Source organism: Phaethon aethereus, assembly GCF_964289735.1.
Source record: "Phaethon aethereus genome assembly, chromosome: 6".
NCBI classification, from domain to species: domain Eukaryota; kingdom Metazoa; phylum Chordata; class Aves; order Phaethontiformes; family Phaethontidae; genus Phaethon; species Phaethon aethereus.
Window position 1 is genome coordinate 4,867,255 of NC_138580.1, and position 14,780 is coordinate 4,882,034.

The 14,780-nt window shown below is 40.6% G+C and overlaps 1 protein-coding gene across 7 annotated transcripts in view; it reads left to right on the forward strand.

Annotated features, from left to right (window-relative positions):
- The window catches only part of GTDC1 (glycosyltransferase like domain containing 1), a gene marked incomplete at both ends in the record, with an annotated part of 125,578 nt that extends 114,464 nt beyond the window's left edge, over positions 1 to 11,114 (forward strand). For 5 of the 7 annotated variants that reach the window (XM_082001707.1, XM_082001711.1, XM_082001713.1 and 2 more), the window contains 3 exons: positions 2,854 to 2,924; positions 3,626 to 3,717; positions 11,031 to 11,114. In XM_082001707.1, the coding sequence (XP_081857833.1) occupies positions 2,854 to 2,924; positions 3,626 to 3,717; positions 11,031 to 11,114 (247 nt within the window). The remainder of the gene's footprint in view (positions 1 to 2,853; positions 2,925 to 3,625; positions 3,718 to 11,030) is intronic. The other 2 variants (XM_082001708.1, XM_082001712.1) reach the window with 2 other exon arrangements.
- Between the last annotated feature and the right edge of the window lie 3,666 nt (positions 11,115 to 14,780).

Below are 14,780 nucleotides of genomic sequence, written 5' to 3' on the forward strand. Positions count from 1 at the left end.
CAGTACATTATGGTTACATTCCATGCGAGTTAAGTCACTATGGTAAAATCCTTGGCAGGATTTTTTTTCAATAGTTTATTCATGATGTTCATTATTATGAGCTGTAAAGACTATGAGAATTTCATTTTTTAAATGTCTTATGGAATGTATCACTTTCTTAGATCTTGTAGACATGCTGTGGAAACCATAACATAAAATATGAGTTACTTACAATAACTAATTTTAATCCCATCTGCTAAGTATGACAACATTAGCATTTCCACTTAATTAAAAACACCCTTAAAGCAGCAATGTTTTAATCACTCCATTTTATTTACTCTCCTCCGGTGTCACTTGTAATTGTAACTTTTTATTTTTTAATAATGAGGGATTTTTTTTCTCTGTGCATCACACAAAAAAGTGCTGTCGATAATTAGCAGTCTTCTGTTATTACTAGACTCAGGTGTCACAACTGTGTCTCATCCTCATTACAGTAAAAAATTTCACCTATCAGATTCATTATTGCTAGATAATGCGACTGAGAGCCTTAGCAGGCCCTCCAGAAAAGTAATTCAGCCAAGCAAAATTATCAGCTAATTATATTTAGAATCAAAAGCCCAACAACTATTTGCAGATAAATTATATGAATTGAAGTGAATAGATCTGAATATTAAGATTCATAGATTTAGCAGATGATTTGTTAATTGGAATAAAGAGGTCATTTACTAGCCATTTTAACAATAGATCAATCGGAACCCTATTTATTATTTAACTAGTAGTGCTTAAGGATTGAAATGAAGAATAATTGTATTATTGTTAGGATATTATACTTTTCTGGAAAATGACAGAAATGGGTGGAAGTTGCAAAGCTTCCGTGTCCGTCGTCGGGCTGAAGCCTGTGTCTGTGTGCTGGGGATGCTCTGCCCAGCTTGGTTTGATCTGTAGATCTTGGCATCTGAAAGGTGTCTGGTCTATAGCAAGACTCACTGCGCTGTAGTAAGGACCTGTCCGAAAGGGCGTGTAGACTTTGGTGCAGAAAGGTAGAAAATGAGTATGCAAATGAGATCATTTGCAAATGAAAGGAGTCCAAATTTTAACTTCTTATCCATCAAACTACAGAGGCATTAAATTCTGATTTTACTAATTCATGATCCTGATGGAGGTTTTTCATAAGGGGAAATTGCGTGCTCAGATGATGACTCAGATTGCATCTTGGCCTGCAGTTTTGTTTTAGGGAGCTGTTCTTTTTTTTTTTTTTTTCATAGAGACAATATGATTAAAAAGCAAATATTTTAACATAACTTAGTGATCTGAGCTATTACTGAAATGTCCACAGTTTCACTCTTTTTTTTTTCCTCCTAGATTAAAGAAAACTTTAAAAATCTATTTGCTTTGACATATGACACAATATTTAAGAACTGAAATCATCAATTAAATCACACATCAGAAACATTTCCCTTTGGTAAAAAATATAGTGCTAGACGATGTACACTTTGAAATTGTTGTTAATGTTTAAAATGCAATCTGAAGTGCATATGTTATTTAAAAAAAAACATAAATTACAAATTTTAAAAGTTTATGAAAAAACCCCTAGCAATCATTGCTTAGCAGAAGCATTTGCAGAGAAATGTGTATCTTTGGGGTTTGTGGATATGCATAGTTTTCTAGCATGAAGGCTGAATATGTTATTCTTTATTTTCTTTTTTTCCTGTGTAAAACTGAGTAGATCTAAAGGAAACAGAGTTCCTTCTGGGTGCCTGTAATAACGTACCAAACCCGATATGCGCACAAAGGTAGCGAAAGCCTTTTGGATTGTCACTGAAAATAGAAAAGATGAACGTTGACAAGATTTCAAATATTTTTTTTCTGGGGACTGAGGGAAACTGAAGTTAAAAATAAAGTCCTCGTATGGTCAACATGTTGGAGGAAATTCAAAGACTCTCATAAAATAAACATATTTTAAGAAGTGTTTTGAATTTCACTGTGTAATTTCTGGCCAACAGAAATTACAGTTGTATCTTTGGAGGGACATTATGTCAGATCAATGGTCATTATGCAAAAAAAATACACTGAAAACTTGATGCCTTAACCCATTCAGCTATTAAAATGCAAAGACAAACAGGATAGCTTTTCTTTAGATTGGCTACTAGAAAACTTTCCGCCACCGTGTCGCATTTATAAAATATTTGGGTTTGATGTTACAGGAGAGATATAAATTGTTCCTTGAAAATACACAAGTACAAAGCATCGCACACTTTGGCAAAGGAATCTCATCGGTAGTTATTAAAAAATACAACAGTTTATGTCCCGAAAAATAAAGGAAATTACCTGAAGCGTGAGCATAAGCTAAAATATCCCAGCCCGAAGCGTGCTGCAAGTTGCTCCTAGGCTATATTTAACTGTAACCTTCGGCGCCTTAAAGTCGAAGGAGAACGAATATCTGTTCTGCCAGGTAGTGGTGATTGTGTGCATCCGTGTCTATACATACACATATATCCAAACGTGCGCACGTATGCCCTTGTTTTTCTACAGCATTATTAAGAAAAGCTGTCCATACTTCACCATGTTGTTACATGTGTCTGTCTGCTGATTATAAAATGTGTTAAACAGTATTTAAAAAACAAAAAAATGCAGAGCTGCGCTTTGATTTATTCAGCGAACAAAACATATGCTCGCTGTTCTGTTCTATGTAATTCATATGATCAATAAAATTTTCTTTAAAAAGAGCAACTTTGGCATTTAGAAGGATTATGCTGCTGAAGAAAAAAACGTTTCACTCCTACTATACGTAGTCAACCTCATTGCTCTTGCACCAGAATAACTCCGTGGCTCACTAACGCCTATTTTCACGTATTTAATATTTCTAATCCTCAGGGTGGAAGCTGTGCATTGCGGCTGTTATCCGCTGTGTCCCAAAGCCTTGGTGTACCCAGAGATATTTCCAGGTAGCTGCTTTGTTGCACATTCTTTTTGCTGAAACGTAATAACGTGATTCATGCTAAAATCTAAAGTTTGCGAAGAAACTTGAGCAAAAGCAATTGTTTATTTGGCAAGCCAACGTGTTAGTGTTAAGGAAAATTTTATGTGTTTTAATACATTAGACAAAGTTTATATTTGCCATCTGTTCTTTTAAGATAACACAAAAGCAAGTTTTGAAATAGCATTCTTCATTGTTAGCATACACAACCCGTAATGATAGATTTTTGTTAAAAGGTCAGTGATGCTGCAATGGTTTGCAGATTTTTTTTTTGATACACAGAAAAAAAGAAAAACGAGGCCTGAAAATCACACCAAATTATTTAAACAATTTAATACTTAATAGTATGCAATGCGGTACAGGGTACGCACTAATGTAGCACCAGTTCTTTGAAAAATCTCATCACTAAATGTATCACATATGCATTGTGTTACATTAGAATAATGTATTTTAATCACCCAAAGGAGATGTCTAAACAGCACAACTACACAGTCTTATTTAGCATTAAACATCCTTGTGAGCTGAGGTAACCTTATAAAATCATGCTTAAATAATGTAAAACACGAGGCGGCACAGAGCAATATGCATTTTTAATTAGTAAAGTGACTAATATCGAGTGTGTGCTTTGAGGTTTTTGTTTCATTAAAAATGTATCTGTTTTTCCTGCAGCTGAATATCTGTATTCTACACCTGAACAGCTTTTTAAAAGGCTTCAGAATTTCTGCAAGAGACCAGATATTGTAAGGAAACATCTCTATAAGGTAGTTGTTCAGAATAGTTTTACATGATAGAATGCCATATTGAAGTACAAAGGAAAAAAACCCTTAAAAAAACAACATTTAATTAACATACTAATGTTTAAAGGAAACATGCTAGGGAGGGATATTAGTCGTTACACTAACAAGGATTAATTAAACTAGATGCCAGTTGTATTAACGTAGGTCTTATGAAATACGTGCACTTAATGCATGCTACATGCTTTTTTTTTTTAATTTATTGTTTTCTAAAATGACTGTCCTTTACATTTGGACCCAAGAGGCTTATAAAAATGAACCTGGATTAATGCAACTCATTAGTTTAAAAGGAAAATAAAAGAAAGATCCTACAATTACACTAATGAGGATAAGCCTACCTTCCTATCCTAATTTAATCTTCAGCCTTCAAAAAACGCAGGTGACGGGTATCAGGTAAGATTTCTCTCCCTTTTAGAATTATTGGAATTATTTTCATAATTAAGATTATTTTAACTCTTTGCTTTTTAAGGTATGTTGAACATAAAAAAAGTTTATCAGAGCAATAATTTACTGGTATTTATCATGTCCTATTCTGTGCAGTTATTTATGTAGAGAAGGTACAGTTTCAGTGGCAGACCTTCCATTCAAGTTTTGATCGAGTGTTCAGTGCTAGACCGACTTTCACATTTTTAAGAGGTGTATTTATATTGCTAGGAGTCACCCTTTTTTTTTTTTTTTAATTACACAATTGTAGATGAAGCACTAAATTTTATATTATTCCGGTGAAGAGCTATTATTACACGACGCTGCCTTTAGAAAAATAACTGCTATTTTCTGCATGCTGCTATGTAAACTTACAGCGTTTTCTGACTTTTACAGTCCTGGCTATCCCGTGGGCAGGTTGGATACACGGTACCCCCACATGACAAAGGTGTTTTCAGGCTATAAAAAACCTGAATTCAGCTGAAAGTCCTTAAAGGCTTGGCAGCGCACGGAAATACTCCTCGTGTTACCCGTGCAGGACAAACGCGGTCTTTTTAGCTTTCCCTGGCTGTCGCCGTCCAGGCACACTGCTAATGAGCAAGTCGAGTAATCTCCTTCTTAATTTGGAGGCTCATGCTGCCAGCAGACCTAACCTCATCTCTCCACCTTCCTCCCTCTGGGGACCAGAAAGTGTTGGGTCTTGCTGCGTGTCGTCTGCCTCGCTACCCCTTCCCGCACACATGTGGCAGGAGGAGCGAGGGTTTAGCCCACGCCTGACTTTTTTCGTGACCTAAAAATAGGCATTTACATAATGATACATCAAAGATGATGTTGTTTCTGCAGGAAACAGTTAAACTTCAAGAAAAAAGGAGAGAACCAAAAATGCAATTTAACACCCAATTTCAAGCTCATTATCTTTCATTGTCTATTAACTTGGCAATGGTTCAGAAGGTAGCTCATAATAGTTTAAAATGCTGACTGAACACTTCCAGTGTTCAGTATTACTTCTTGAGTCAATAGTATTGTATAGCTATACATGGTGGCTTCAAAGGGAAAACAGTCCTTAAACGTATACCTTGACATTTCCCAGTGCTTCAAGTTCAGCTAATAGCTGCGTTCGCATGGATCTTCTCTCTACGCGTGGATCCGCAGCTCCTAAACAGATTCAAGGCGCACTAGAAATGGAAATAACGGTAGAACAAATGCCGGTGTAGGATAGTGTGGGTTTAAAACGTGTGCGTGGGCCCCATAAGCAAAATGCTAATTTTCGTTTATTAAAAAAAAAAATCCCTTGGGGTGATTTGCAGGCAGAAGCTGAAGGTGTTTATCCCACCCCTCGCACATGTGCGCTCCTAACAGCGCGTCCCCGCTCAGATCTTCTGACCGTTCGGACTGAGCGTCTGCAACAGGTAGCAGTTGAGCTGAATGGGGGATCGTTTTAAAATGAGTAAAGCAGAGCCTAATCCAGAACCTGTGAGCACCAGAGGAGAGATCCCTGTTGTCTTTAATAGGCTTTGGATCAGCTCGAATACCGTTAGAGTTGTCTTTTTGTACCTACACCCACGTATGCCAAGACTTCCTTTCGCAATGAAACTATCCGCAAAACCTCCTAGAAAACGCTAACTTAGATATGTGCTGTTAGTGTAATTATTGTTGGAATGATGCTGCTTTTTAGGAAGCTGAAAAGAGTGAAATCCTGAAGGGTGTGCAGCGCTTCCTCTGTATCTTCACTTTTTTTTCAGATCGGTGTAGTATTATATGTACGATAGTGGAATGGAAGAGGGGCCCAGCACAGCAGCGCATACTAACTAGCTACTTTTCTTTCAGAAGCCTTCCTGACATGCTCTCTGCCTGAAGTTCATAAAGTAGCTGTAAAGTCTTGAAAGTAAAAACGCTTTAAAAGCAAATAGCGCTTTTCTCCACTAGTCGGGAATTCTGCTTCATAGATCAGGAAGTAATCATCATCAGAAGTACCTCGGCTTATCCTTTTACGTGTTGTTGGGGTTTTATTACTAAGGATATCCATAATAATTAGACAGCAGTCTAATTAAACGGGCAGTTTCTTCCTTCAGTTGTCCTCAGCGCTTGTGCTGATAAAGTTAGGGGCAAAAGGGAGATAAACAGCGGCGGGGCGGTCGGGTTAGGGAGCCAGACACAGCGGGTATCCCTGTGAAAATGCACAGCCCAAGACATTAAACTGTAATAGCTTCACTCGATTCATGCCGACGGACTTTTAAAATCGTCCGTAATGTACGCACCTGTGAAAGCCTTCGCAAATGAGGTATGTATTACCCTGCGTATTCTCACAGCACCCAAGGCTGGCTCGTTTGCCTTCCGCCAGTTATTAACAGAAGATTGAGAGGAGTGGCAAGCAAACCTCATTTGTTATCAATTATTTGTTGTGTAACAGTTTTATGGAGTCAGATGTTGCTCTCTGGTTCTGGGTATTTGTGGTTGCCAAAGTAAGAGCCAGAATGAAGCAAGTAACAAGAAGAGGGCATCGGTTTCTGTCAGAGTACTCCACAGGACCTGTCAGTGTTTGCAAGCTCCCTATCTAGTGGATTTGAAATTAAAAAAAAAAAAAAATAGGGCAAAGCGTTTGTTTCTGCATTATTTTCTTGAAGTTTACCTTTCGGTTGCCTCACTTCAGTTTCTTAATTTAAAACAGCATGTATAAAGAGTATACAGTGGAAAGGGACAAGAAGAGTTGCCAAAAGCCAGGCATGGAAGGAGCTGACAACTTTAAATAATCTCTCCCAGCCCTCCCAGCTGAATGAGTGCTGGTTGACATGCTGTCAGCTTCAGTTCCTACAGAAAAATCCTACTCTCACTCATGCTTGTTTAACGGAGAAAAGAATTTGGCCCACTTTCTGACATTCATCTTCTCATTTCCATCACACTACAGAAGCTCACCTGCCTAGGAAAAGACACATGGCGTGATTTTTTTGCTTTCTTACACCACTGTAGAAGGAAGTCTGCTGAATTCAAAGGGATTAAACTGCTGTAAAATCAAATTAAGATCCCAGTTAGGCTGTAGACATCTGAATTGTTTCCAGTCTCAGGATTTGGCTGTATAGGGCAGTTCAAACAAAACTTTCTTTTTTCTTTTTTCCTTTTCTTTTTGGTTTGGTTTGAGATCAAGCAGGATCTTTGGTATTTCAGGTAAATGTGTAGATGGGAAAACGGCTCCTGGTCCAGCTGTAATATTTAGGCACAGCTAGGAAAGCAGCAGGAGGCATTCTCAGCCTAAGGATACGGGGCGCTGGACACGGGAGGATGTGGGGGAGCCTCATGTCAGATGGCCCATCCACCGCTCAGCCCCGTTGCAAGGAGCAGTAGTCATTCCTGGTTCTTGTACAGGCCACGTAAGAGCCGGGGACGATACCTCTGCCCTTATCCTTACCCACTGACCAGCAAAACTCCACAAGAAATTATTTTTTCCATAGGGATGCTAAGTGCCTCTACGGATCAGCATGCCATGTGTTTAGTGCTGTGTTTTTGATAGTGGTGAGCATCAGATACTTGGGAGGAGGCTGACACAGGTAGAAATAGGGTATTAAAGGTCTTCCCTTTGTCTTTTAGAGTTAGATATTGGCCCTAACCCTGGACTTGGAGGTTTTATCATCTTTCATAATCTTCTTCTAGTATTAAGTATTGCAAAGTTGTACATAGTAGTTCTCCCTTTGATGCTGAGGCCCTTGGAAACCCCTGTTCTTGTCTTTCACGTGTTGTCTTTCACCTCCTATAGCAACGCGGTTCATCTTACGTTTACAGACAGCGTTAAAAGCATCTCCTCCAGTCAGCTCAGGGTTTCCCCACCTTCCGTTGCATTGAGCGTCTTGTTCTGGAGCTGGCTGCCTGGAAGCAGGAGCTCCCCATCCATCTTTTCTATACCATTCATTTTTCTATAAACATTTGTCAGACTTTTACAGTATCCCAGTCTTCTCAGTCTCTCTTCATGAATGTTATTCTGTGTTTATATTCTTATCTCCCATCATTCAAACCATTTTGATGCTTGAGAGCTGGTTTTGTGCTGGTGTGATCATTACTTCACAGAGTATTCTAGGCCATGCCATCAGTTTATGTGATGTGTTGTCCTCTGATAGTTTTCAACCTGTTCCTTATGGAGCCAAGCGTACTGTTTACTTTTTAACAGTGAATGTATATCGAGCAGATGTTCACTTACAGTGTTCTCCAGATCTTTTGTCCTGAGCTGATAAAGTTAATTTAGAGCTCTATAGGATGTGCAAACAGTACAAGTATTTCCAGCAGGGCTTGTTTGCAGAGAAAAAAAGAAGGCATTGGATTGAATTTGTGCTTCTACCTGGTTAGCATTAGGTGCAGGTCAGAAGGAGGTTGGAGGCACAAGTGGGAAACTTATATTTGCCTCATGAGATGCTTGTTTTCCAGCGAGCATAATTTAAAATGGTTTCAAAGATGGTCTAGATCTGCTTCTCAGAGCCTGTATGGGAAGATTATAGCAGCCTGGGAAGTCTGGAGTGCTGCATGCGGTGTCCATGCTCTCTCATCTCTGTGTCAGTGCTTAGGCATGGGATCCTAAGTAAAATGTATATCACATAAGGATTTCTTATGTGTAAGAAAACTTTGGTTACTTACTTAGAACATCTAATCATAGAGAAATTTAGGAAGCGACCTCTGGAGGTTGTCTGGTCAGCCTCTGCTCAAAGCAGGGCCAGCTTCGAAGTAGGATCTAACTTCAAAGTTGGATTAAGTTGCTCAGAGTCACATCCAGGTTAGACTGAAGTCTTGAGATTTTTCATTTCCATATACATGACTGGAAATCCAGCTAGCTTAGGAGGCTTGCACTGGTGGGAAGATCTGCTGGACTGTGGGACACAATTTAAGCATTCTGGGTCAACCTGAGGTCTTCGAGCAGCACGGGGGCCTGGAAGCAGCTGTGGTAGAGAGAGGTCTGTTAGCTAAGGTGGATCCTCGCTATGGAAGGAATGAGCTAGCAGGCAGGCTGTTGAAGTTGCCTGCTAGGTCATTCTGGGATCCAGCTATATGTATGTAGACATATATATATAAAAAAGTATCCATATACACATATATATGTATGTGTCCTACATCTCAACTTCTCCCAGGGCTTGCCTTGCTCTTGCCTCTCAGAGGTATATATCTAGGAGGTTTCAGCTCTCCAAAAATGTTGGTCTATAGCTCGTAGCAGTTGGCTGCACTTGTAGAGCAGGAGGAAAGCGTTCATTAAGAAAGCGGTTATGTGTGCATCTTTCAGCATAAACACCAGGACTTTGAACTTTTTATTATAACAACATTAGATAGTTTCCAATTTAGTTTTAGAAAGTAAATGAGAACTGGCAGATGAACCACAGCCACTGCGAAGTGGTAGATGGAGAAATAGGTCAAAGGAAATACGGTGGACTTTGAAAGGAAAGTTGCAAGAAGCATGAAAACTTATTTTTTTTCAGTAAAGTAGATTCAAATTACCTTGAGAAAGAAAGTTTGAAACTGTTTTCCTACTGTTGTTGTTCAGTGCGTTCTGACCCATCTCATGCAAGGTACCCACCAAAGTATCTTGCATAGATTCGCATCCAACATTTGATGGTTTTTTTGTTTAAAGACAGAAAGAATGAAATGAGTTTTAAAAGGCTGATACATGAAACTTCAGAACAGACCAGATTGTTCAGAGAAATACTCTACTGAGGAATATTATATAGCTCTGACTCGGGCCTTACAGTGCATCCAGTCCATGTAAACCAAAGCTGTCTTGATGGTGGTTTCCAAAGGTGCTCAGAGTTGTAAAATTGAGCTCCAAAAGTAATTACTGCAAGCTGCTTTCCACCTTGATTCTTCCTGAATACCCACTTACAGATGGAAGGCGCTGGGTCAGAGGGTAAAGCTGTCCCAATACAAATTGGCTCTGTAAATCACTCTGCTTCCCTTCATGCCAAATTTCAGGTTTTGTGCTGAATAATAATCTCTAATTCTTAGTTTTATGAAGCTAATTTTAAAAAATGTGCAAAAAAAGTATGCCAATAGTACTGACCCTCCTACAAGATAGCTTGAACTCCAGCTATTTGGAAACAACAGGTCTGAATAGGTAAGAGTCCTTATTAAATTCTAAAGGTTAACTCTGAAGTCTAATGATGGCAGAGTAGATATTAATTACTTTAGTTCTGATCTTAGGACACAAGATACAAAAAAGTTGATTATATCATAAAGAATATTGTACTGCTACTGACATCTTATTATGCTACCTGTTCTTCATGGGGAGATCTTGCTTTATGTGAAAACTTTGCTCCTCTTGATTTTATCTCTGCATATTTAGAGACTGTTGACTGAATCATATAATATTCCATGAAAAAACGAATGCCCAGTCCTTTGCCGAGCTATCGCCTCAAAAAAAAAAAAAAAAGAGGAGTTGAATTTATTCTCTCCATGGTTACTCTAAAATAAAGCCCAGAAGCCAGACCAAGGATGGTCAAGCAGGGGAGTTACTCCCTCACTCCTGCCAGTTCCTGATTCTGCCCTGTCTGAGGGTGAGAGGGGCAGGTCGGTCCCTGCGGGTGTTGAATCCTTGACGTGTCTGCCGAGACCGCCAGTAAAGCAGACGGATGTTTGATGGTGCTCAACCAGGGGCAAATAGCCTGGGGCTGCCAACCAGCTTACCTGTCTTCAAAAAAAAAGCTGAATTCACCCTGTTTCCAATAATGCCGCGTAAGCGTTCTCTGACCAACTCGCTTCCACCCCCCCTGAAATCCCGGGTGTTGCAGAGCGTTTCGGCTCAGAGCCGCACTCCTTCTCACGCGAGAGGCGTCCCTGTCGTGTCCCAGCATCTAACGCGGCTTCGTGCGCCTTTCCCTTCTGCTTCCTCGCAGGGCGAGACGGCTGGCTTTTCTTGGGCAGCGCTCGGCGGTAAATTCAGGTCTCTGCTCGCAGCAGAACCGAGGGAAGATTTGTGACAGATGGGGCTAAGTCACAAACTTGCAGCCTCAGGCAGAATTGTGGAAGTTTCCAGAGTGTGCCCATATTTACCTGATCAGAGAGAAAAGAAAATCTGCAGAGGAAGCCGAGCCTGGCTGCTTGTCATAGCTGACACAGAGCCATCTGCCACAAACCTGTGGCGGCTTCAGATCTCCAATCCCTGCCACCACCCCAGCTCAAATTAAATACAGATTCTTCGAGACGTTATGATGGTTACACATGTCCTCGGCATCACATGCAGGAGACTGTTCAAAAAAAATATGTGGCCTGTTGTATAACCGCACTCATGTATCCCATATGTGGTGCCACATTGAATTTCCGGTTGAATCTGTTTTTATCCTTTGTACTGGATGACATGGTGCCTGAATTCTTTCTTTTCGCCGACACGATGGCAGCCAAGCTGCAGCTTCAAATGCTCACACTTGGCTGAGTTTCTACCTAGGTTGCCAGGTTATCATTGGAGCCTTATTGTGTCCTCAAAGGGCCACAGGGCCTGAAAGGAGGATCCGAACGCTGCCGGACTAATTGGGCAGCCATCTCCGGGTTGTTTGGAGGCAAAGGGCTGCTTTAGCACTTTTTTTTTTTTTTTTTTTTTTTTCAAATTAATGACTCTCTGGCACAGGGGTTTTTAAGTGAAGGTATTAATAAGGGGTCTGGCAGGTAATCCCATGATTCGCAGAGTTACATTTGCATTTAATTAATCTTAAAGAAAGCTGAAAGATAAACAGCTGTAATTCAAACTAGCATGGGAAATATGCTACATGGTGCCATCTATCCGATAAAATGAAAGCCGAGACACTTGTTTTATTTCTCTCAAGGATGGAGAACAAACAGATAACAGTCAAAATACTTCCAATAAAAACCAGTAGCTTAAATGTAACGGCAGTTCATCAAGAATCTTTGCATCCAGTTACAAATACGTCTTTTAAAGATAAATCACTTACAATTCCAGCAGTCAAGCTGCTATATTTGTTGATGTAAAATGTTTTGAAGATGTAGATTGTACAATAAATTTTTAATAAAGTGCCCACTGCAATTTTTAATTAGCATATCTCATTCATGTATAAGTGTGTACATCTATCTGTATGTTTATCACTATGCATATCCTAGTGTCAGAGTCAATGAATGCAATTGTGTCTTTATCTGATGAAGTGGAATCTGTTTTGCAAGTGATAATAAAACGTTATGACAATTCCAAGATTTTCCACTCTGCTCTGGGAAGAAGCAAGAAGAGGACCCTCGGTAAGGTGTTACGCCGTGAAGTCCGGTAAGACCTCTCTTTGCAGACAGGTATGGGTTCAGGGTAGCTGCTTTCCCCGTCCTGGGGAGCAGATCACCCTGCAGCAGACATCAGCATCTTTCCTTTGCCTGAGCATCGTCCACAGCAGGTGAAAGGCATGGGCTGGTCCCGCTCCGCACACGTGCCTTCGTGCCTTCTGACGCCATCAAGATGCTGAACCATTCTTTCTCAGTGCGAGAGAGATCATGTGGTACCTCTCTTTAAAATTACTCCATTAAGCAATCAAAAAACCCAGGGGAGATCCAATGGCAAGTGTTCGGATATTCTCCTAGCACTGCAGAGTCGTGATTTCGCAGTGATCATCTGTCTCGTACACTGGTTCCTCCTCATTTCTGCTCAACCAAAGCCCAGCTTGGCTCTAGGCGTCGAATGCGGTTGAGTAGGAGTGGTCTTCTCCAGACAGCGTGTGTCATACTTGGTAGAGCCAAGTAACAGGACTACCTTGCACTCCTTATCGGCGTGTATCATAGATGTTCACTAGTGTTTTCACACCTTGCGCTGGCAAAAGCAATTTTTTTGTTTTTACTATTGGGGAAACTGAGGCACAGTGGTGTAATTAAAGCGAATCAGTTCAAGTTTCACAGCGAGTCATTCTCCAAACCAATAAAAGGAAAAGAGGAGATGCTGTAATGTTGTGCTAGGGCTTGTGGTGAACAGCCTCGATGCACCCAGGCTCTGTGGTTTCGAGTTGAAGACTCCTGCCATCCTCAGTGCACACCCTGATCAGGATGACGACCGACGGAGGTCTTGCCCAGCTCCTTGGTGAGGTGGTGCTCTGCCTTGGTTTACGTACTGATCAGTGATACTTTAACTGTAGCTAGCTCAGCCTGGTAAGCGAGGCTTGGTCTTGGTGGAAAATTTTTCCTCCGAGTTATGAACCCTTGCAAATAAGACTTTATAATAGAAACACTGTCAGAACTTTATTTATGGGGTAACAAATAGCAATGCTGCGTTACCTTCTGATACTTCTTGCCATTCTTAGCAAAGAGACACAGTGCCGCTAAAGCAAGGATGAAAATGTCCTTACCGCATCTCCTCGGACCTTCAGGTTGGCCTCATATTGGAGGCCACCCTGGCCTGTTTCGAGGTCCTCTGTCAAGAGAGTGAGGTAGGACTTCCAGACAGTCGGAGGTGACAATTCCCCCGAGGCGGTCTTCCCCCACCGGCCTGCTGGAGACTGACCCAACCTGAGGAGTTCTGCCTCGCAGTTCCTGAAGATCAAATGAGACAGCCGCTCCGCGCTGCTTCATTTAAAGCCTTCACTTCAAAAGGTCAGAGAGACAAATTGGGATCTCGGTCCCGTTGTTCCTACACACATGAGTAAGCGGTGAATGCAGAGACCTAATCTTATGAGTAAAATGACAGAATTAGCCCTTGACTTACTTTCATATTTATTGATGTTCCACCTGCATCGACACAGCAACTGCAAGCGCTCTGATACTGGTTTCGGTGCAGAGTTAAAGCCGAATGGGTTTTCCCGACTCCTGCCAGTCTCACCAGGCAGCGCTCCGACCAGACAGCTCCTTGCCTTCTGCATCAATAACGGGCCAGGCACCTAATCCTACAATCCTTTTGTCTTAGTATTTGAGATCACAGGAAACACAGGTTTATTCCACATGAGAATTATCTTTTCCCGTATAATAGAAAAGAAAATCCTAAAATAACTAGGGAATTTTGTAGCAAACCATTTCCAGCATTCCTAGCCCCGCTCTGGTCGTGCTGCAGGCACCACGAGGAGCCATGGTACAGACTGGCTTCCAGCCGTGTTTGCAGCATCGAGACCTCTGACTTAGCTCAAAGCTGTTCTGAATTAGGAGGCTAGATTTTTCTAATTGCATTTTTAAAGACCGAGCCAGCAGTTCATTAGAAATCGTGGAGCAAATTCTGCTTCTCTATTACACCAATATAAATCTTGAATGAATTTACATCAGGATAACTGGGAGGGTAGAATGTACCTCCCATATTGTTCCTCAGATTATTAAAAGTTAAAGGGCCTTGAAAATTAAATTCACCTTTCCCCATTCAAGCTGTTTACTCTTTGTGTTTTATTCCAGTAAGGACAGTTGAAATGAATTAGTCAGTCTCATTTCTGCTCATAGTCACTTTTAAGTTTGGTTCTCATGTACTAGCCCGAGACTAGTTTGTGTGGAAAAGACTGGAGGGCATTTTCTTTCAAACAAATTGTTTTCATGGGAATAATTTCCTAGAATTATATTAAAACCTTTCCATGAATCCTTGATTTTTGGAAAAAAAAAAATTCCTTCTTATATATCCTTGATTTGAGTGACTCTGCAAGTCTTTATTTGCAGATATAAATGAGCACCTTAATGAAAGTCCTTGAGAA